At 37.9% G+C, this 25,187-nt stretch overlaps 1 protein-coding gene across 1 annotated transcript in view; it reads right to left on the bottom strand.

Moving 5' to 3' along the window:
• PDE7B (phosphodiesterase 7B) overlaps window positions 1–22,522 on the bottom strand; it is a 361,854-nt gene extending 339,332 nt beyond the window's left edge. Inside the window, exon 1 of the mRNA XM_062186807.1 lies at window positions 22,153–22,522. Coding sequence (XP_062042791.1) covers window positions 22,153–22,173 — 21 coding nt within the window. The 5' untranslated portion in view covers window positions 22,174–22,522. The remainder of the gene's footprint in view (window positions 1–22,152) is intronic.
• Window positions 22,523–25,187: the final 2,665 nt, after the last annotated feature.

Below are 25,187 nucleotides of genomic sequence, written 5' to 3'. Positions count from 1 at the left end.
TGCCTATCTTTATAATCAATGTTAAACTGTTATCATTTCAATATAGATTCTTAGATCCAAAGAAATTTTTATAAGATTCCTGCTAACCACAAACTAAGACTCTGTAACAGATTTGCCAAAAATAAGCAAGGAATCAAAATACACCCTCAGAGAAAATCACTTATCCACAAATAATGATTATAAGAGAGAGAAAAAGAAAGAAGTTATAATAAAAGTACAAAATAAGTAACAAAATGCCAATAGTAAGATCTCGCCTATCAATAATTACCTTAAATGTCAATGGTCTAAATACTCAATTAAGAGACATAGAATGACCAAATATATTAAGAGTAGGACATAATTATATGCTGCTTATAAGAAACTCACTTCATCAGTAAGGACACAAAGTCAAAGTGAAAGGATGGAACAAGATATTCCATGAAAATGGAATCCAAAAGAAAGTAAGAGTAGCTGTATTTCCATCAGATAAAATAGACTTTAAGTCAAAAGCCATTAAAAAAAAAAAAGACTAGGAAAATCATTAGATAATGATGAAGGACTCAATCCACCAAGAGGAAATAACATTTATATAGATGCATCCAATTTTGAAGAACTTAAATATACAAATCAAAAATTAATAGACATAAGTGGAGAGATAAACTCAAATACAGTACTAGTAGGGGAATTTAACACCTTACTTTCAGAAATGGACAGATCATCTCGACAGAAAATCACAAAGAAAATAGCAGAGTTAGATTGCACCTTACATCGATTGGACCTCACAGACAACTATAGAACTTTATATCCAACAGCTAAGAATCAATATTTTCTCAAGAATACATGGGATATTTTCTAAAACAGATCATCTGGTAGGTCACAAAAAAAGTCTCAACAAGTTTAAAAGAACAAATTTGAATCAAATATCTTTATGACCACAATGTAACCCACTAGAAATCAGTAACAAGAAACTATACAAATACATGGAACTTAAAAATGTTACTCCAGAACAATCAATAAATAGATCAAGGAAGAAAACAAGAGGAAATTTAAAAAAAACATTTAAAAAAATAAAAATGGAAACACATCATACCAGGACCTGTGGAATACTGCAAAAGCAGTAGTTAGAGGAAGTTTAGAGCAATCAGTGCCTGCGTAAAACAAAACAACATAACCAGAAAGATCTCAAATAAGTAACTTATCATTGCTCCTCAAGGAACTAGAAAAACAGGGAAAAAATCAAATAAAAAAATTTATAGAAGGAAAGAAATAAAACTCAGAGCACAAATAATTGACATAGAGATTAAAAAATCATACAAAGAAATCAATGAAACTAAGAGATAATTCTTTGAAAAGCTGAGCAAAATTTATAAACATGATGTGGACCAACCAAGGAAAAAAAGGAGATGATTTAAATGCATAGAATCAGAAGTAAAAATGGAGACATTACAGCTGAAACCACAGAAATACAAAGGACTGTTAGAGATAACTGTCAACAAATTATAGGGGGACAAATTTGATAACATAGAAGAAATGGATAAATTCTTGAGCACATATATTTCACCAAGATTGAATCATGAGAAAAATAATATGCAAACAAACCAATAATTAGTAGTGAGATTAAATTAATGATTAAAGGATCTCCCATCAAAGGCTAGGAACAGATGGCTTCACTGTTAAATTCTGGTAAACTTTTTAAAATTTTATTTTTGTTTATTTGAAAGACAGAGTTACAGAGAGAGGTAGAAACACACACACACACACACACAGAGGCCTTGCATCCACTGGTTTATGCCCCAAATGACTGCAACAGCCGAAGCTAAGCTCATCCGAAGTCAGGAGCCAGCAGCCTCTTCCATGTCTTCAACACAGGTGCAGGGGTCCAAGGATTTGGGCAATCTTCTACTGCTTTCCCAGGCCATAAAAAACAGAGAGCTGGATTGGAAGAGGAGCAGCCAGGATTAGACCCAGAGCCCATATGGAATGTCAGCACTGCAGGCAGCAGCCTCACCCCTACACCACAACGGCAGCCCCCTCTGATAAACTTTTAAAAAAGAATATACACCTATCCTTCTCAAGTTATTTCAAAAAATGGAAGAGGGGGAAATTTTTCCAAATCCATTCTAAGAAGCCAGTATTTCCTTGAAACCAAAACTAGACAAGGATACAGCCAAAAAGCAAAGCAGCAGTGTAATATCCTTGATGAACATAGATTCATGGATCCTTGACAAAATACTAGCAAATGAAATCTAACACCACACTAAAAGGATCATTCACCATAATCACATGGGATTCATCCCAGGGAGTCAAGGTTGGCTCAGCACATGCAAATCGATTGGTGTAGTATACCATGTTAACAGAGTGGAGGACAAAATCATATGATCCTCTCAACAGATGGAGAGAAGGCATGTAATAAAATTCAATATGACCGGATTAGCACTGTGGCACAGAGGGTTAAAGCCCCAGCCTGCAGTGCCAGCGTCCCATATGGGCACTGGTTGGAGTCCTGGCTGCTTCACTTCTGATCCAGCTCTCTGCTATGGCCTAGGAAAGCAGTAGAAGATGGCCCAAGTCTTTGAGCCCCTGTACCCATATGGGAGACCTGGAGGAAGCTCCTGGCTCCTGGTTTCAGATCAGCTCAGCTCTGGCTGTTGCAGTCTTCTGGGGGAAGGAACCAGCAGATGAAAGACCTCTCTCGCTTTCTCTCTCTCTCTCTCTCTGGCTGTACCTCTCTCTGTAACTCTTTCAAATAAATAAAATAAATCTTAAAAATTTAAATATCCCTTCATGATAAGAACTTTTAGCAGATTAGGTATAAAAAGAATATAGTTCCATATAATAAAGGCCACATATAGCAAGCCAACAACTTAATTATATTGGATGAAGAAAAGCTGAAGGCCTTCTCTCTCAGATCTGAAACAAGGGACCATTTTTATGTCTCCACTTAAATTCAGCATGATATTGGAAGTCCTAACTAAAGTAACGAGGCAAGAGGAAAAAATGAAATGCATCCAGATCAGAAAGAAGAAACCAAACTGTCATTGTTTGCAGGTGACATGATCTTACATACAGAAAATCCCAGAGATTTCAAAACAGTGTTAGAATTAATAAACAAGTTCACAAAGTTGCAAGATACAAAGTTAACCTATAAAATTCACAGCATTGTTATACACCAATAGTGAATCATCTGAAAAAGAAATCAAGAAAGCAATCTGTTTAGAGCTGTGGTGTGGCAGGTGAAGCCACTGCTTTGTGACTCCAGCATCCCATATCAGTACTGATTCGAGTCCCAGATGTTTCACTTCCAATACAGCTCCCTGATAATGTGCCTGGGAAAGCAGTGGAGGGCGGCCCAAGTGCTTGGGCCCCTGACCCCACATGAGAGACCTGGAATAAGCTCCTGGCTCCTGGTTTTAGCTTGGCTCAGCCCCGGCCATTGTGACTATTTAGGGAGTGAACCAACAGATGAAGGATCTCTCTAACTCTAACTCTAACTCTAACTCTAACTCTAACTCTAACTCTAACTCTAACTCTGACTTTCACATAAATAAATAAATAAATTTTTAAAAGAAAACCAGACCAAACAAAAAGGAATCTCATTTCCAATAACTAACAAATACATACATACACACATACACAAATACATCAAATACATACTAGGAACAAATTTAACCAAAGAAGTGAAAGATCTCTACAATGACAACAGTACATCATTGATGAAAGAAATTGAAGACACAGAAAAATGAAAGATATCCAGTGTTCAAGGATTAGAAGAATCCAATTAACACGTGACTACTGTCTAATGTGATTTGCGGATCCAAGGCAATTCCTGTCAAAATTCCAACGACATTTTTCACAGAACTAGGAAAATCAGTTCTAAAATTTGTATGGAGCCACAAAAGACCCTGAAATGCCAAAGTAAGCTTGAGCAAAGATGACAAAGTAAAGAGACATTATAATATCTGACTTGGAAATATATCACAAAGTACATCCTTCCACTGGGAAAACCTTTAAGTAACTATGCACTGGGTAACTAAAGGACTGAGTAAATGTGCTTAGCCCACTGATTTGAATAATGCTTTGGTGATTCCTCGTCGCCCGAGTCAGTCACACAAACCTCCTGGAGCAACGCCTAGGATGAACAGGAACACAAGAAGGATTTAAGAGTAGGTCTTAATTTTTTAAAGAGGAAACAGAAAAAATACTTTTCATGAGTTGCAAAATGATTTGGGGGTGGGGAATGGCATTGTAGTGCAGTGGGTTAAACCACCTATTGCAATGCCAACATCCCACACTGAACTAACAGTTCAAATTCCTACTGCTCCACTTCCAATCCAGTTTCCTGTTAATGTGCCTGGCAAAAGAGCTTGGGCCCACCCTATATGGGCCAAGATGCAGTTCTTAGCTCTTGACTTTGGCCTGGTCACACCTGGTTTTTGCAGCCATCTGGGGAATAAACAGGAGGACAGAAAATTCTCTCTCTCTCTCTCTCCCTCCCTCACACACCTCTCTCTCCATTGCTCTGTCTTTCAAGTAAATCAATAAATAAATATTTGAATAAAGAAAAATATATATCACAAAGCTATAATAATTAAAACAGCATGGTATTGGCATAAAAACAGATCAAAAGACCAATGGAACAAAAGACCCTAGAAGTAAACCCTCATGTCTACAAATTATTTTTGAAAAAGATATATATTGGAAAAGGTATAACCTTTTTATTAAGTGGTGCTGGGAAAATTGGATATACATGTGCAAAAGAATGAAACTAGACCCCATTCCACATCATATACAAAAATAAACTCAAAATTGATTAAAGTCCTAAATATGAGACCTGAAACTTTGAAGCTATTAAAAGAGAACATAGGGAAAACACTTTATGGCATTAGGATGTGCTAGGATTTTTCATATTAGACCCCAAAAGCACAGGAAAGAAAAGCAAAAATAATCAAAGGGGATTTTGTCAACTGAAGAACTTTTGCTTAGCAAAGGAAGGTGCCAACAGAGTAAAGAGACAACCTACAGAATGAGAGAAACTAGTTTCAATCTATATTATCTGATAAGGGGTTAATATCCAGAATATTTAAGGAACTGAAGCAAATCAAAGCAAAATCTCCCCGAAGTAATCCACTTTAAGAAAATGGACAAAAATATTTCTCAAAGGAAAATACACAAATAACCATTGACATGAAAAAAATGTTCAACATCACTAATCATCAGGGAAATGCAAATCAAAATATCACCTTACTCAGTGATTGGTTATTATCAAAAGGACAAAATAGAACAAGTGTTGGCAACAATGTGGAGAACAGGGAATCCTGGCACACTATTTGTGGAAATGTAAATTAGTACAGCCATTATGGAAAAAAGTATAGTTTCTCAAAAAACTAAAAATGGATCTAATGTTTGATCCAGGAATTGCATTGCTGGGTATATATCCAAGGGACACGAAGCTTGTCTGCAGGGAGACATCTGCACTCCCATTGCAGTACAATAGTTAAGAAACTGAAACAACATTAGTGTCCATCCACTGAGAAATGGATACAGAAAATGTGACATGTGTATATATGTGTGTATGTGTATACACACAATGGAATATTATGCAACCAAAAATGATAAAATCTTTTCAACAACATGGATGGAAATGGAAGTCATCATGTTAAGTGAAATAAGCCAAGCACAGAAAGATTAATATTATATTATATTACACATATATGGAATCTAAAACAAAATAAGTGATCATAGAAGTTACCAGGAAAAAAAAGGAGAGGGGGCAGCATTGTGGCATAGCAGCTAAAGCCAACACCTGCTTGTGACACCAGCACCCCACATGGGTGACAGTTTGAGATGCAGCTCCTCGACTTCCAATCCAGCTTCCTGATAATGCACCTAAGAAAGCAGCGGAGGGTGGCCCAAGTGCTTGGGCCCCTGCTACCCTACGGGAGACCTGGATGAAGCTCCTGGCTCATGGCTTTAGCCTGGCTCAGCCCTGGCCATTGCAGCCACTGGGGAGTGAACTAGTGGATGGATGATCTCACTATCTCTCTTCTTCTGGCTCTATAACACTGCCTTTCAAATGAATGAATCTTTATCAAAATAAGTTATCAGATGTTGGGTATGGAGGGTAAAGAAAGGATCGATGGATGGATAAAAGGTTATAGCTAGAGGAATAAAATATTCTGGGGTTCTATGGCACAGTAGGGTGATTATAATGTGCTGTATATTTCTCTATTTTAAAAAGCCCTAGAGTATAGGATCTTGGATGCTTTTCTTAAGTGTTTGAAAGAATAAATATATTTACTCTAATGAGATATTATACAATGTACACATGCAATGAAACATCACATGATACCTTGTAAATATATACAAATTGATATGTCTTACAATTTTTTAAATGTGATGCTGCACTTAAAATATATCAGGTATATGAAAGGTAAGGCAAATTTATCCATTCAGGGACAGTAGTAGACAATAGATGCAGATACTCAAGGCACCCAAATAAAAGAGTTACAAAAGCCTTCAAACCATAAGGAGAATATTTTCGAGGCTATGTTAAACAAGACAGAAGGCACTCTGTTGACTTTGCCTTCCCCTAGGAGGTTCACACCTCCCTTAGGATATACCCCATGTGAAGAGATAGGTAGGTCTGGGCCTCTTAACTTACAAGGCCTAAAGCCCACCAGATTATTATCAAGCCCCTTCTATCAGGTTCTATTTGCCTCTCAATCAGAAAACTTAATTGTAGCTTAGACAGCACCTTTCTTAGCTCCTCTAATAATGATTCTGTCCTTTGTTCTAGACCCTGTCTAACGTACTTGGGCCTCATTCCTGTGTAATCATAACCTCTACTCTACCACCAATGGCTCTACTCCCAACCTGTGTGTACTGATGGTCCTCTTCCCCACTTAATGCTGTATAATTGTTCAAACCTGGCAAATGCCACTCTTAGGATCATTGGTTACTATCCTCACTCTGTCTTTTATGACTTTATCTAAATATGATCAGAGTCGGCAAACTTGGAAGGCTTCCATAGCCTTGGCAACTCATGACGACAGCCTAAGGTGGTTACTGGTGCCATAAACTAGAGTGTCAATTTGTTGGGTCAACAACAGGAGCCACTCTGCACTTGCTCCTCATGTGGGATCTCTGTCCTTAATGTGCTGTACATTGTGATTTAATGCTATAACTAGTACTCAAACAGTATATTTCACTTTGTGTTGCTATGTGGGTGCAAACTGTTGAAATCTTTATACTAAATTGATCTTCTGTATATAAAGAGAATTGAAAATGAATCTTGATGCAAATGGAAAGGGAGAGGGAGCGGGAGAGGGGAGGGTTGCGGGTGGGAGGGAAGTTATGGGGGGGGGAAGCCATTGTAATCCATAAGCTGTACACTGGAAATTTATATTCATTAAATAAAAGTTAAAAAAAAAACAAGACAGAGAATTTTGACAGAGACACTAACAAAATGAAATATTACTCAAAAAAATATACAAAATGAAGTACAAAGACTTCAAAAATAAACAACATGGGTAGGAACACTCAAATCGCTACGATACAAGTAATGGAATCCCACTAAGAAAGGCAAGAAGGAATGGGGGGAGCAACATTGTAAGAAACAATTGATGGGGATCTTCTAAAATTGCTAGACAACACCAAGGTTCACATAGAGACTAGAAAGCCTAAATTTGAATAAATGCAAAGAAAACCTCACCTAAGCAATTATGATAAAACTATAGAAAATCAAAGATGAAAATAAAGTACTACAAAGAGAGGAAAAAGTCAGATTATTTTAGACTATTATCTGATTTATCATCAGAAACAAGTAAACAAAACGTTATCTTTAAGTATATATGGGAGGGAATTGTAAACCTAGAATTTTATTGCCAAGAAATGTACATTTTGGAGATAAAAGTAAAATAAAGCCATTTCAGATGAAAACAAAAATCAAAACCTGAACAAAATCATCACTACCCTAGTAGAAATCCTATATGTAATCTCAGAGATTTAAGAAGGAACAAAGAATATACATGATTTTATGAGCATAATAATGATAACCATTAAAGGATTTAAACACTATAAAGAACAGTCGCATATAATTCAGAAGGGTACAAATGTAGTAAAACACTGCAAAATTCTCAAATGTGCCACAAAAGGATAAAAGTATGGTCACAGATGAATTCCAGTGAAATGTCTTTTAAAAATGTAAAAAAAGTGACGGGCCAGAGCTGTGGTATAGTAGGTTAAACCTCCACCTGTGTTGCTGGCATCCCATATGGGCACCAGTTCTTGTCCCGGCTGCCCCTCTTCCAACAGCTGGATCTTTTCCAGCACTCTGCTTATGCCTGGGAAAGTAGAAGATGGCCTAAGTCCTTGGGTGCCTGCACCTGTGTGGCAGACCCAAAAGAAGCTCCTGGCTCTTGGCTTCGGACTGGGCCAGCCCCAGATGTTGCAGCCATTTGGGGATTGCACCAGTGGATGGAAGACCTTTCTCTCTGTCTCTCCCTCTCTGTCTGTGGCTTTGCCTCTCTGATAAATAAAAATTTTTAAAAATGTAAAAAATAATGAGCTAATGGGAAGGAAACAATGCAATGACAAAAATACTCAATCCAAATAAAAGAAAGCAAGGAGGGATAAAGTAATATACAACAAGAAGAAAAAATAGACTGTCTTTACTAAATCAGCATATTTGAACTCAATAATACATTATTAGTTATCTTAAACATAAAAAGGACTAAAATCTCCATTAAGAAGACAAACAAAATCAGATTTCATCATAAAACAAAATTACTTCTCTGTTCCTTGTAAAGAAACACATACAAAACATAAATATATAAGAATTAAAAATTATAGGAATAGAAAATGACAAGCTATGAAAACAGTAACTAATGGAATGGTAACATTACAGATTTTAGTATTAAAGTAGAACTGAGAGGCTGGCACCATGGCTCACTTGGTTAATCCTTCGCCTGAGGTGCCGGCATCCCATATGGATGCCAGTTCTAGTCCTGGTTGCTCCTCTTCCAGTCCAGCTCTCTGCTGTGGCCCGGGAGAGCAGTGGAGGATGGCCCAAGTGCTTGGGCCCCTGCACTCTCATTTGACTCCAGGAAGTACCTGGCTCCAGGCTTCAGATGGGCACAGCACCGGCTGTTGTGGCCATTTGGGGAGTGAACCAACAGAAGGAAGACCTTTCTCTCTGTCTCTTTCTCTCTCACTATTTGTAGCTCTACCTGTTACATTAAAAAAAAAAAAAAAAAAAAAACCTAAAAAAAAAGTAGAACTGAAGACAAAAACATTGAAGTGATGTCTTATTATTATAAAATTCCAATTCATCAGGAAGTTCAAATAGTTTAGCATTCATATCCAAATAAGTAATTGTCATTCATATCCAAATAAGTAATTATCAACCTAGTTTTCATTATTATGGTACCCCCTTAAAAAACCTTTTTAGATATTCATTTCCCCGATTTCACTTCCCTGAAAGAAATTTTGATATATGTACTATATATCTGTTTATGTAGTAAGACTATTTAGAGGGTCACAAACTATTCTGAGATCTAAGGCATGTTTTGCTCCTAAAGAACCAATTATTACCCCTCCCCCCGAAGTCAGGATATGAAAGCACAGTATCAAAATATTTTGTTTTGATCTATAAAATGCCAATTTCACATTGTATAATACAATATATGAGTAAGTTATTACCAAACTAAAAGAAAAATTGACAAAGCCTTAGTCGTGTTGAAATTTATAATATATATGTAATCTATCATTAATTAATAAAAGCAGGAAGAATCAGTAAAACTACAGATGATTTGAATGACAAAGAAACCAAAATCATCCCTGGAGCAAGGACATTCCTTTCAACAAAGAGTGCTGGGGAAGCTGGATCTCCACATGCAGAAGTTTGAAAGAAGACCTTTATCTTATACCGTATACAAAAATCCACTCAAAATGGATCAAAGACCTAAATCTATGACCCAATGCCCTTAAATTACTAGAGAACATTGGGGAAACTCTACAAGATATTGGCATAGGCAAAGATTTCTTGGAAAAGACCCCAGAAGCACAGGCAATCAAAGCCAAAATTGAAAATGGGATTACATCAAGCTGAGAAGCTTCTGCACTGCAAAAGAAAACACTCAGGAAAGGGCAGAGGCAACCGTCAGAATGGGAGAAAATATTTGCAAACTATGCAACTAACAGAAGCTTAACATCCAGAATCCATAAAGAGCTCAAGAAACCCAACAAAAACAAAACAAACAACCCAGTTAAGAAATGGGCACAGGACTTGAACAGGCATTTTTCAATAGAGGAAATTCAAATGGCCAACAGACATTTGAAAAATGCTCAGGATCACTAGCCATCAAGGAAATACAAATGAAAACCACAGTGAGGCTTCACCTCATTCCAGTTAGAATGGCTCACATACAGAAATCAACAACAACAAATGCTGGTAAAGATGTGAGGGAAAAGGTACCCTAATCCACTGTTGTTGGGAATGTAAACTGGTGCAACTACAGTGGAAGACAGAAATCTGAATAAAGATCTCCCCTATGATCCAGCCATCCCACTCATGGGAATTTACCCAATCCAAAAGAAATCACCATATGAAAGAGTTATCTGTACCCACCCCACCCCCTATGTTCATTGCAGCATAATTCACAATAACTAACATATGGAATCAACTCAGGTGTCCATCACCTGTTGACTGGATAAAGAAATTATGGTATACATACACCATGGAATATTACTCAGCTGTAAAAAACAAATAAATGAAATCCTTTCTTTTGCAACAAGATGGACACAACTGGAAACCACTGTACTTAGTGAAATATGCCTGTCCAAAAAGACAGATATCATATGTTTTCCCTGATCCAAGGTAACTAATAGAGTACCTGAAATGTAATGTATTGGAGTGAAATAGACATATTGAGATTCAATGATTGTTCTTCTTCCATTGAGGAACAGTGGGTATTTTGTTTCGGATTTTTGTATGTTTATTTTCTTTTTTCTTCATACTCTTTGTTGAACTCTTTTACTTAGTGTAAGGTTAACTATACGATTGTTAAGGAAACTGAAAATAAATCTTTGTAAAAATTAAGAGTGGGAATGTGAGGGGGAGGAGGAGGAAGGGTTGGAGTGTGTGTGTGTGTGTGGGGGAGGCCACGTATCACTATGTTCCTAAATCTGTATATATGAAATATATGAAACTTGCTTAACGTAAATATACTTCTTAAGAAGCTATGCATTGTTTTCATATTTTTACATGAAAATTATTTTCTTAATTTCATGTTCACAAACTTCTTCAAGTTCTCATTGTACGTAGCACTATACGTAAGAACCGTAGAATAAATTCATTTCAATTACATGTGAAACATTTACAAAAATTATATATTGGGTTATATATGTTTTAAAGATCTAAATCATGTACATTATGACCTATAAGCACAGTAGAATACACCGGGGATAATGATAATAACAACTAGAATATTCCAGTGTATTTGCAGATTAATAAATGTAGTTCCAAACATCTATGAATTCAAAACAAAATTGCAATTTAAATTATTTTGAACTAATTAATAATAGAATGGTACTTTTAAAACCTATGGGATGTAACTGAAACTACATTATGGAAAATTTATTGTTTTAAATGTAAATATTCAAAGAGAAGAAAGACTGAAAAACTATGAACCCATACAGACCTTGAGAAACTCACCAAAACTGACAATGAAAGCAGAAAATTGAATAGCCTATAAAACCAGTGGAAATAAAACTGTAACTAAAAACTTATGCAGAAAATATTCCTGTCTCAGATTTATTTATAAATTCTATCAAACATTTAAGAAAAAACTATGAATTTATATAAACTCTCCTAGAAAATTTTAAAATATGTACTATATCCTAAATAATGTAATGATGCCAGTGGAACCTTGATAAGATCATTAACAGAAGGAATAATTTTAGGCCAAATGTTTAACAACATAGTTTCAAAATCCTTAATAATCAATGGCACTCCAAAAAATAAGGTAAAACAGGATTCTACAAAACAGCATAACATATCACGACCAAGTTCATTCCAGGATTTCAAGTTTAATTTGACAATCTAAAAATTAACCACTGCTATAATAGAATTAAAAGGAATCATATGATAGATGTCAGGAAGAACATTTAATAAAGTAAATATGCAGCAAACTAGGAATAAAAGAAAACTTCCAAATTTTACAGAGGATATTATACTTCACAGTGAATGTTGGAAGCTTTCCTTCTCAGATTGGAAATAAGATAATGTTTTCCACTATTAACCCCCAACAATTTACTGAAAATTCCAGCCAGAAATAAAGTAAGCAGTAGGAAAAAGGAAGACATAGAACTGTCAGAATTCCTGATGGCATGGTTATCTATGTAGAAAATAGAAGAATCTATAAAGTATTATAATTCGCAAGTAAGCTAAGCAAGGTTGCTGATAACACATTGAAAAAATATTTTTCTATGTATTAGTAACACAAACTAAAATCAAAATTGAAGAGATATCATTTGGAATTTCATTTTTCCCTGAACTTTCTGAATTACTTTTAAATGTAAAAACCTCTTGAGTCTCAGGACGTAATGTAGAATAAAGGAATGAAAGAGGCATAATGAGATTTCTGAAGTGTCAATCATGTAATCAATCACATTCTATTACTGGACTTGGGTAACAGTTACACAGGGATTCACATATAATAAATGAATCATGCTCTAGATAATGTTGTCTTATGTATGCTATAATTTAACCCAAAAGAAAAAAATGAGATAAAACCTTTTGTTTTAGTTCAATTTCTGTTCTACAACAGAAACTTGAGATTGTGTCATTTATAATGAAATTCATTTCTTAAAGTTCTGGAGGCCAGGAAGTCCCAGAGTGTGGTGCCGGCATCGACGGCATGCAGCATGACGTGATAGGAGGTGCAGGGGCGAGAGTGAGCCACCAAGACGGTGTGGGGGTGAGAGCAGCTGCTTTTATAACCACCCACACTCGGGATAAGAAACCCACTCCCACGGCAACAACATGTATCTGTTCAGGAGAGCTCCTCCCCCGTGACCCAAACACCTCCCACCAGGGCCCACCTGCACTACACTGGGAATCACGCTTCTAATCCATGAAGTCAGGGGGACAAACTACAGCAAAAACAGTACTTCTCATAGAGGTTTAAAGCATACAAAGCGCTAGGCACAAAATAATTATGCCTCCATGAAACTGAAAAACTTGTGAGCAGATAATACCAGCTGATACATTCTCATGACCCGCATTCTAAGTGCTTCGCAAATAAAAGTCCAGTCCATCTTCTCAACAGTCTTGTGAGGCAGATGCTGTAGCACCTCCACCTTGTGAATAAGGGGCAAATTGTGCCCTGTTGACCATTGTACTACACTGCTTCTCGCAGCAAAACGTCCGATGGTTAAGTCTAAGATTCACCCACTGTGAATATGTGTGAGACGAAATACTTTCGGAACTCTAGACGGTTGAATCTCCCTTAAAGAAACGTAGTGAGTAGGTTGCTTTAGCACTTCTGAAACAGATGTTTTTATGTTTTGTATAAATCTTTTAAAATGTTTCCCAACTCATGCTCAGAATGATTAAAGATGGATTTTAAAAATAAAAAAAATATTTTAAATTGTTAGCAAAAAGCTGAGGTTGATTTCCAACTCTGTTAGCTCTAATTTCTGTGAGCCTCAGTTTCCTTCACTTTACAACATGCATAACTAATGCTTACATTACAGGATGTTCTGAGAATGAGGTGACATTGGTCTTACGAATGAGTGTTTTTTTGTTTGTTTGTTTGTTTGTTTTTTGGACAGGCAGAATTAGACAGTGAGAGAGAGAGAGACAGAGAGAAAGGTCTTCCCTCCATTGGTTCACCCCACAATGGCTGTCACGGCCGATGCACAGTGCTGATCTGAAGCCAGGATCCAGGTGCTTCTTGCTGGTCTCCCACGTGGGTACAGGGGCCCAAGGACTTGGGCCATCCTCCACTGCACTCCCGGGCCAGAGCAGAGAGCTGGACAGGAAGAGGAGCAAACGGGACAGAATCCAGAGCCCCAATCGGGACTAGAACCTGGGGTGCCGGCGCCGCAGGCGGAGGATTAGCCCAGTGAGCCGTGGCACTGGCCGTGAATGAGTGTTTTAATACATATGAAATTACATATGAAAGCCAGAAATTTTGGAAACTAAAAGTACTTCATTTTAAATTTTATTTTAGTAGGGGGTCATTGGCTTAGTGGTTAAGAAGCTACAAATTATTGTGTGGGACTCCTACACCCATATCACACTGTCTGGGGTCAACTCCTGCTCCTCTCCCAATTCCAGCTTCCTGCTGAGGTACACCCTGGGAGGCAGCAGGTGATAGCTCCAGTAGTAAGGTTCCTACTCTCCAGAGGGGAGACCTAGATTGACTTCTAGACTCCTGATTTGGGCCTGGCCTAGTCTCATCTGTTGGAAGCATTTGGGACGTAAATCAGCAAATGGGCGACTTCTCTGTTTTTGTCTTTCAAATACATAAAATAATAATAAATTCACATTCTAGAGACTCAAAAGACAAAAAATATTAAATAATTTGCCAAAAATATACAATTCTTCACATCTGGAACTTGAACTCAGGGGTTTAGGTCACAAATTCACTGTTCTTTGAAAAGTTTTTTCTGCTTTTACTTTTCTCCTTCCATGAGTTTTATTGCCATTTAATTCAATAATTATATTTATTTTACTTCTATAGATTTATATTAACAGAGATAATATATTTTAAATAGACTGTTCTCTCCAGCTTACTGTTTTGCTTCTTCTTATTTTTGACATGAATATTACATGAAAAACTTTTATATATGTTTGTCTTCATTTGTGGGAAGGACCTTGATCTTTTTTTCATGCCTCCAAAGACAGGCACTTGGAGTGAACAATATCTCTAGGTCATATATATATATATATATATAGGTTATATATATGCCATTGAATATTTCCCCAATTATTAATGATTTTAATGATCAAAGGAGATCTACAGAGAAAAGTTTAAAATGTTAGTTCTAGACCTTCAAAACTGCTATCATACAATTTCCTACCTGTTTTATTTCTTTTATTTTAACTTAAAGATCATTATTTACTCTAAAAAACAATAAAGGTCCAGAAAAACAGGAAATAAAATGCTAAATGTTTTAAATGATTAATACTTAACAATTTCCAAATCAAATGAAAAAAACAAATTTAATAGATTTCATTTCATTGGAAAAGCAAGAACACTAGTCTTAAGGACATGGAAATATACTATATTTCTAACACATGAAAAGCAGTTTTTTTTCTTAGACTTAATGACCTTTACTAAATCCGGGCATTCTTTAGACCTCTGTCTTGCTGAAGCATCTCCTTTCATGAGAATGCCTTCTACACTTGCGTAGATGAGTGAGTTCTTTCATCTGACTGGATGCAGCTGGCAAGTGGCATAATGAGAAAGGGAAATGAAGGTCTTTTTCTTTTTCCTCATGGAAAACCAAGAAACGTATAAATCATATTCAAACTGAAGAATTAGTTGCTTGCATAACTGCATAAACTATACATTTTAATGTACATGTTTCCTGAATAATTGGCATACAACTTTTAAAGTCTATGTGTGGTTTCTCTAGGCATTATTTGGATAAATATACTTTGCATGTTCAATTAGTTTGAAAAATGTAACAAAATTGACCAATTCTAAAACAGAAAATTTGATTAAAATGTTCAAACCAGTGAAATACGTATATTCAATTTATGGAGAAAGATCTCAAATAGTTGGGCATGCAAATGGCCAAGTCATTTTCTTAGACTCATGTCCAGGCTGGCTGGAGCTCTGAATTTGATTGAGGCCCTTATTTTATACTTGGGGGAAACAGGTGCCCGGAGAGCTGATGGGCCCACAGTTACTCAAGCAGGTGTGATGGGCCCTCTACCTTCTTGTTTTCAGGACTCTTGCTTACAGGTATTTCTCTGCTCCCTAGCAGTGTCAAAGACATTGGAAGTCCTTCAGTAAGCATGGAAGGAAAAAGCTAACAAAGGAATCTAACAACAAAATAGAACTCTCTTTTACTTTTCTTCTCAACTTAAAACATCACATGATAATAAGTGCCTAGTTATTTTCTATTTTAGATGTAATAAATGTATAGGGGGAAAAGCTGAACAGTTCTAGTGTACACATCAAAAATAAATCTTATTCCTATCCCACACTCCACGTTGTCCTCCCATAGGCATCTGTTGTATTAAATCTGAATTTCTACAAACTTTCTGAGTAAATATCAATATATGTGTGTATATTTATTTTTACAAATACTAATGTAGTGGGGTTTTCCCCCAATTAATATATTTGGAAAGTCATTCAGTAATTTTGCAGGTAGTTCTATCTCATTTTTTAAAAAAATAACTGCATTATATTCTATTGCACAGATTTTAGATACTTGTGGTTTATTTTAAAATTCACTTATTGGTGGATTCAGATGATATCTGATTTTTTGTACTGTAAGCAATGCAAAAACAAAGAAGTATATATGTTCTTAAACTAAGATGTATTAGGACCAAAGAATATCTAAAGCACTGAACATATGTTATCTTCAGATATCAAGTTTTGACTAATTCAGGCATATGGTGGCCTCCCCATGTCTACACCTGGACCCATGGGAACAGGCTCCTGACACCAGACCAGCTCTGGACCCACCTCTCCTATCAAGTGAAATGAAGATTTCTAGAGATGACGACTCTTAAATATTCATCAGTATCTTTAATCATACATAATCTCCATTTTTTAACTGAATCACTTTTTGCATGTGTCTGAAGTTGGGAGCAGATAATGCTGATTTTCATTTTGTAGAAGGAATATTTTAATGTATTTTTTATTTATGTTGACTATGACAATGTAAAGTACAGACAATCCTAATAAGAAAAAATGGAGGCTGGCATAGTGGCAAAGCAGGTTAAGCCCCTGCCTGGGATGTCAGCATCCCACACAGGTACTGGTTCAAGTCCCAGCTGCTCCACTCTCCATCCAGCTCCCTGCTAATGTGCCTAGGAAAGCAACGGAAGATGGCCCAAGTCCTTAAGCCCTGCTACTCACATGGCAGACTTAGATGAAGCTCCTGTCTCCTAGCTTGGCCTGGCCCAGCGCTACCATTGCAGTTACTTGGGGAGTGAACCAGCAGATGGAAGATCTCTCTCTCTTTTCTTTCTCCCTCTCTCCCTCTCTCTGTAACTCTTTCAAACAAAAACCATTAATTTTTTTAAATGTGAGTAGGAATTTTAACTAAAATCTTTATGTGAATTCACAACTACTTAAAAAGAAAAGTGAAAATAAACATTACTCTAAACTTTACTCAAAGAAAACCTATCAAAATCTCATTATCAATCTTTATTTTTTAATCTTTCCTTTAAACATGATAGAGAGAGAGAGAGAGTGAGAGAGAGTTGGAAGGAAGAGGAGGAGAAAGGACTTTAAATTCATGACATAAACTTTCTTAACTAGTAAATTGGCCACAGCCATTCTTTTCATACTTCTGTACTATATGCAAATAAATCTATAAAGCATTCATGAAATGATTTAAATTGTTTAAAATATTGAGATAGTTATATAACAATATTTAAAATTATATACTATTTAATACATTTCTATATATTTTGTGTCACATTTTTAGTTTCAACCAAAATTACCAAGCTTGCTCCCGGTTCTCCATGCTGTGGCTGTTCATGGTAAGGCCTCCCTCTGAGGACGTGCCCGCCGGAGTGCTGCGGACCACATGGGACCCCTCTGGTGTGTGCGTCAAGGTAATCTAATTGCTTCAAATCCCACCACTAGGATAGAGAGTAACCCTACACTAGTGGTGTAAGGCCTCTGAGCAGATACTCAATGGACAACTGCACCAAAAATTTTCTTCCGAGGGTTCCCTCAACTTAGTTTTCAACATATTTTCAGGTGTGCTTTAAAGAAATCAGAACTGGAGTTGAGGATAAGTGAAGTAACAGAGAATTAAGCAATGATTGGCATTGAGGAAAATAGCAAGTCCAGCGCTCCAATGAACACAAAGCGTGTCCTTTGTTATCTCAAGGCGTATTCTGGCCAGGGGGTGGTACATTAGCCAGATACATGACAACGGGAGAGAGGAGTGGGGTCTCCCTTCCTGGGGTGAAACTGTTCAATCCCTGGGGTCGTGCTTCAGTTTTGGTTTTCTTAGGCAATGGGACTATATTGAAGGTGAAATTAATTGTGTGAATTTGCATAACTGAGCAATGGCAAACTATAATAAGGCATGGTGGGAATAAGGTATGAAAGAAGAGAAAGAGTAAAAAAAAAAAAAAAAAAAAAAAAGCCTGCTAATGATTCAGTCTTACTCACTTGTCCTAAATCACAGAATTAGGAGGGATAAAGGCAGCCACAGCCTTATTTTAAAGATGAGGAAACTGAGGCCTCCAGAGATTGACCTTAGCTCACATGAGCAATCTCGGGAAGTTTTCAATCACCTTTAGAGGGTTCCCGAAACCAGGGTGTTTCCCGCTACTTGTGTGTCAGCGCTCGACCCCGTCACAGCTAGGAAGCTTCCTCCCTTGTGCCATTTGCACTGGGATCTGGTACAGCTCTCAATGTTCTCTAGGGACTTCTGCTTTCTACAGCGCCTAGGCTCAAAGTGTAAGGGATGAGGCAGGTGACACCAAGGCACATACATAACAGTGAATAGCTTAACCTTTGAGAAAACTTTGGCACACTGTTACACAAATTTCAAAAGGATGGCAATTTCTTTAATTGACATTAAAGAATATCATAAGAAAAAATAAATTTCCAAATAGTTGTAAATTTTTGAGATTTTCTTGAATTCCAAGTCACTTCATCTATGTGGTTTTTCTTCATCACTACCTCCCTCTCAAACTTTTTTCTTCCACACTCCACTCTATATAGACCTCATCCATTATGTTCAACAAAACATACATTTCCAGAAAAAAGGTCTGTCCCTTTCACATTTATATATAAGTGATATTTTTTAAAAACTCCAGGTTGAGAGTAAGAAAAGCATAGAAGATCGATTTAAAGAAGAATAAGTAATAACCTAATACAATCAATTCATTTGATAGAATATAAAACTGAGGTCAAGGGTAAGCAAGTAGCTTGGAGTTACCCAGCCAGCTGGAGACTCAGTGAGGATGCCCACCCTAGTCCCTGTCTCTGTCCCCTGCCTTTTGTAATACATTTCATGAAATCTCTCCCTATATACAAAGTAAGTCATTCCTTGGGGAAAATGGATGAGCAAAAATGCTTCAATTTTATACTTGTACTTTGATACTTTTCACTCTCTGTATTCAAATTTCTAAGAATGCCTGGCACTGTAACTATTCAACCGGTTTGGGTTTCTACATTCTCTTTCCTCTTCTTTTTCTCAAATCTGCGTATGAGCCGTTTTATAGACTATCAACACACCAAATAGGCACCACCCCATGAATGAGAGTGAGGATGCTGACAGAGCCACCAAGGATGCTGGTGGAATTCCGAGGGTACTGGCCCCACGCTACTGTCATGTGGGCAGCAGAAGTGCTCCCTGCTGCTGCCACTAGGAGGAACAGGGACCAGGTATATTTCCAAATGCCAAATCCTTTCCTTCCCAGTCAGGTGTGCCTTCTAGAAAACAGAGTCCTATCTAACTGAAAACTTCTTTGGGACACATGAGTAGAACCCTTAAGGTGGTAGATTCTTTGGATAATAATTTATATTCATAGATGGTTCTCTAATAAGTTACATACTTCAACAATGTGAGCTGAACCACTTAGAATATCTGATACTTTCCACACTCAGATGTTCTGAAGTCTATTCTGATCATTAGACTTGACAGTTCTCTTCAGTTGCATGAAGCCCTTTAGTTCATGCTTGGGATTAGTTTACAGCTTAATAAATTCCTTCCAGCACTATGTTCAGTGAATCAACAAGCAACTTCCCCTGTGATCTGAGCATGGCTAACAACAAATTAGGCTTGAGAAAACTAATTCCTAGGCAGAGGCATTTTCTAGTGAACACTCCCACTTTAGGAAATGTGGACATTTCACTTCTGCATTTAACACATCCTCAGGCTGAAAATAACACTTCAATATTAATAATATTCTCCTTGGTATCATTGACTGCTGATTTCTAGATTATATTTTAGGCTGGACTAATACTGAAAATATTTTTCAAAGACAGCTGAAAATGCTACATTTGAAAATTATTTAAATGTTATTAATAACAGAGGAAGGGTGGCGAGTCCTCAGGAAACATTTTAACTAGGATTTTATCAGGACTTGACAATGGGTAGCTTTGTTCTACACTGGCTGTAGAAGGTATGAGAAGATGCACTGGCGTAATTGTTTTCCCTAAATTGACACCTGTCCTTGACACATTTTGGATTTTTCCACACTATACTAAGTAATTTGATTTGAGAAAGTTTCTCCCAGTTAATTTGCTGACATACAATTACTGATGATTTTGTCACCATATGTTGTGCAGTTGAATGCACTCTGAAATCAGACAGCTTACTGTGTAAGGTACAAATTCTTACAAAGAGGATACAGGTTTTGGAGTTGCAACTAGTTAACTCTGGGCTTCTACTCCAGACAAAAAGCAACTTCATTTTATTGGGGAAAACGTCAATCAAGATGTGACTCCTGACACCCTTCTTTGTTCCGGCAGCCAGTAATAAAAGATAAAGCAGAGGAAATGGAGGAGCTGCAGTTATCCATTTGCAACACACAAAGTCCTTGTTTTCCCACTAGGCACTGCAGAAAAGCAATTGTCCATTCAGGGCACATCCTCTGCATTTCAGAGCTAATATTTTTGCAGTTCTTAACGTGGTATATTACAGTCTTACACAGTTAATGGTGTTAACCCTTTGAAACGTACTCTGTGTCTGACACTTTGCTCAATATGACTGCTTACATGACCCAGTTTTAAAGATTTCTGGTTTCAGTGTTGAGAATAAAAACTTTAAGAAAATCATGTCAGAAATTTTGGAACAGGGTTCAGATAATCCAGTCTTATTGGCTATTGCATAACTTTGAGAAAGGTAATAAGGAAATTCATATGAACCATGTATTACTTGAATTGCTTTTTACACAAATTGACTCTTTCTGATTTCCCATACACAATAATGTGCCATTGAAAACACCATTAGCTCCGTGTTTAATCCCCTGTTTCCTGCAGCATTTCGTCAATTTACTGTGTGCGAATGCATACACCCACCTCCTGGTGCAATAACGCTTATTCTCTCATTGCACTAGTCACTCAGGCGAAATCCCAGGAAGAACAGAATTTTTAGATGATTAATTAGTCCCCAGGCTCAATCACTTAGCTCTCTAATTAAATATCTGACTCTGCTTTCAACTATTGCAGGAAAAGACAATTAGAACATTTACAGAGTTCATAAAGAAGTTTTTATTTTCCTTGGTAAATAATCAGATCTAAAGCACTGGTCATAGAAGTTAGTATTTACATCTCCTTTGTTGACTCCTTAAGCCAAAACATTTTTTTAAAATGCAACAAAGTGACAAAGTGAATTTTCCTCAAGAATTCAATGTTTTTGGACGCCTCCTATACATAGATTTTCCTACCTCCAATCTCACGATCTCACTACCAGCTTCTTCCTTTTTGTCCTACTAATTTCTTCATCTTTAAGTCTGCTATCAACCAACATGACAAACTCAAGAAAAAGAACTGCTTTTCTTCCCTGCTCCATAACCCTCACCAGTCCCTTCACCAACATTTTCCTACCCTATCCCACCAAAGATTAAAAAGACGCTACACTTTAAGATTCACGGTAGAAAATAAAAATCGCATTCATTAAAAAAAAAAAAAAGCCACCAACAACCGGCACTCCGTGGGGGCTCAAAGTGCCGAGAAAATGCAGGAGTCTCCCATTACACTGTTTGGAATGAAAGCCTGTTGCCCTCAATGGTTAATTCGGGGTAAGTGATAATGTTTAGTCAGTCCGCCTAGAAAAAGGAAGGAAATTCAAAAGCTGTTGCTGTAGTAACAATCACAGATCAAAAAATATAAATCGAGAAATATCTATTTATCTATCTATATGCACAGGTTCATTTTAAGTAAAAATCCTGCCCTCACTCTGTGACGCTGTCCTCTCAAGAAAAATGAACTCATCGCTGAAATTTGTTGTACATACCTCAACCATTAAACAAGACATTTAACCATAGTGGCAGTTCTGTGACCTTTGAATGCCGTGAAATCTCTGTGCGGTGCTGCTTGTTCATGAAGACTTGTGCTGCAGAATCCAGCAACCTCATCCAGGATTAGGAATAGAATTAAGTCAACAACAACAACAACCAACAAAAAAAAAAAAAAAAAAAAAGGAGGGGGGGAAGTAAAAAAAAAAAAAAAAAAGATTCACAGAAGCACACGGAGAGGCCGAGACAGAAGGAAGGTAGGAAGCGAGCCTCTCTCTGGCTGAGTACACTTTTCTCCCAGACAAGTGCTGGGACAGAGCCGAGCCTGCCGCAGTGCCCAGACCGACCGACTGGCTGGGTGAGCAGGCAGCCGGCCTGCGAGGCTGGGAGTTGCTGTCAGTTGCCACAGGCAAGGAAAAGCAGGGACCAATCGGCTTCAACGCTGGCAGCTCACTGGAGTGGAGCCTTTTCTGTTTATGTTTCCTCGTTGCAAGAGTGACGTCAAAGGGTTTAGTTTTTCCTTTGCATGTGCTATTAATTGTAAAGTGCTGTACTATGGGAAGAATGAGTGAGTGCCTGTGGTGGGCCTGGGCACCCCACGCTCAGGGGCACCTAAGCAGTGTGCTTAATACTCAGGAATACATTTTAAAAATGTATAAGACTTTGTGGTTAGATCTATCAAAATACATAAATAAAGAAACATTGAACCCCAAACCCTGAGCTGGTGAAAAGCAGCTGGATCTATATTTTTGCTCTGTGTGTGTGTGTGTGTGTGTGCCCACATCACAGCTGTTGCTTATTTTTTATCTCATTTGGTTTTACCCTTACCTGAAAGTGAGTTGCTAATTAATCTGGATGGCGGTGGAGGCTGGATTGTGCAAATGAGCTGGAGAATGACACAGTGTGACGTGCGAGCAGCAGCGAGCTCCTGCTGCAGCTGTGTCTTTCCTGCCCCTTCTGTGGTGAAACCTCAGGGTTATTCTTGCCAGGGCCATCCCTCCTGCAGTTCCCACAGGAGTCATTCACGAAGCAGGGCAGGGTGAGGCCATGTGGGCAGGCCTGGGGAATACCACGTCCTCTCTCCCAAAGGGTGTGAATGTACAGTTATTTAGGGATACTTCTTCCACCAGGGGCCCCCGGCTCAGCCCTGGGTTTCTCTTCCCACTCTGGAAAATCTCTGTGGTGGCCATCTGTTGTTTCTGCCTCCCCCATCCCCACCTCTCCTTCCCCCATTTCCATTGCAAATCCTGTAGTTAGAAACTCATTTTTGCTTTTGAGAACTTTCTTTTTTCTACCTATGGATTGCATTGCCTTTCCCCAGGCAGCCACACAACAGAACTCTAAGGGGACAGGTGACCCACACTTGCCAATCAGATTTATCCATTGCTCTAAGACACAGAAGTTTTAGGGGTAGGTGCAACACTCAAAACATCTCAGAATTCTTTTTCAAGAATTGATACTGATTCTTTGAGAAAGAAGGTATGTCCATCTAAGATCCCTACATGATAGTGATAATAGCCTAACCCTAGAGTTTTTGGAGTTCATGCTGGGGTTCAATAGTGAACAAAACAGAATTTCCTCCCAGATTTGCATTTTGGAGAAGCAGGAACATAGGCAAAAAAATATATTCAAGTAAATAAAATCAAATATCCAGTAGTTCCTCCCTTATCTATGGGGATGAGTTCCAAGATGACCCAGTAGATGACCAAAACCATGGATGGGACTTAACCCTATGTGTACAATGATTTTTTTGTACATGTTGAATTATAAAAAAGATTAGTTGATAAATTAGGCACAGTAAGAGATGAAAATCAATAACTAGTAATGAAATAGGATTTTTTTTTAACACCAGACTCCAGAAGTTTCGTGTATGCACTCTCAACCTTCAGTGGTTTTTCTGAAAATGTATTTGTGCCCTGTACTCACCCTTCTTGTGATGGTGTGAGGTGTGAGGTAATGCAATGCCTACGTGATAAGATGAAGTGAGGACAAAGGGATGATTCAAGTTCCAGGCTGAATGGAGTGGGAAGCGTGAGATTTCTTCACACTCTTCAAAATGGCATGCAATTTTACATTTCTGAATTGTTCATTTCTGGAATTTTCCATTTAATATTTTCAGATCATAGTTAACTGTAAGTAACTGAAACCATGGAAAGTAAAATCGTAGATAAGGGGGACTGCTTTAATAAGGGCTTTGAAATACAGCCAGGTTAAGAGGACGGTGGTGTGCATGGTGTGTGTGTGTGTGTGTATTTGCTGTGTCAGGTCGGATGTTCAGGGAAGCACTTTGGTATAGCAACTTTGAGCAGGGGCCTCAAGGAAGGCAAGAAGCCAGTTGTGCATCTCTGCATTCCAGGCAGAGGACACAGTGTCAAGGGCTGAGAACAGGTGAGTGCTCACTGTATTCAAGGAACAGAAATGGGAATAGGGCGGCTGAAAGTGAAGAAACAAAATGGGCCGGCACTGTGGCTCACTTGGCTAATCCTCCGCCTGTGGCGCTGGAATCCCATATGGGCCCTGGGTTCTAGTCCCGGTTGCTCCTCTTCCAGTCCAGCTCTCTGCTATGGCCCAGGAGTGCAGTGGAGGATGGCCCAAGTCCTTGGGCCCCTGTACCCATGTGGGAGACCAGGAAGAAGCACCTGGCTCCTGGCTTCGGATCGGTGTAGCTCCGGCCATGGCGGCCATTTGGGGGGTGAACCAACGGAAGGAAGACCTTTCTCTCTGTCTCTCCCTCTCACTGTCTGTAACTCTACCTGTCAAACAAACAAACAAATAAATAAATCTTTAAAAAAAACCGAATTTATTAAAAAATAAGTGAAGAAACAAAGACAAGAAATGGGCTTAGGGAACTATGTCAGGGATAAGACCAGGAAGTGTCTTCTAAGGATTCAGACTTCATTCCACAATGGAAAACCTATCAAAATGTTTTAAGCTGAGCAATGCCTATGATATAACATAAATTCCAAAGGGATTGTTCTCTTCTGCTTGGAAGACTGACTCCCTGGGATCAAAGGGGGAGCAGGGAGACCAGTAA

Source organism: Lepus europaeus, chromosome 3 (genome assembly GCF_033115175.1).
Source record: "Lepus europaeus isolate LE1 chromosome 3, mLepTim1.pri, whole genome shotgun sequence".
NCBI lineage: Eukaryota > Metazoa > Chordata > Mammalia > Lagomorpha > Leporidae > Lepus > Lepus europaeus.
Note: the sequence above shows the minus strand (reverse complement) of the source record. Positions and strands in the feature narration are given on the sequence as shown.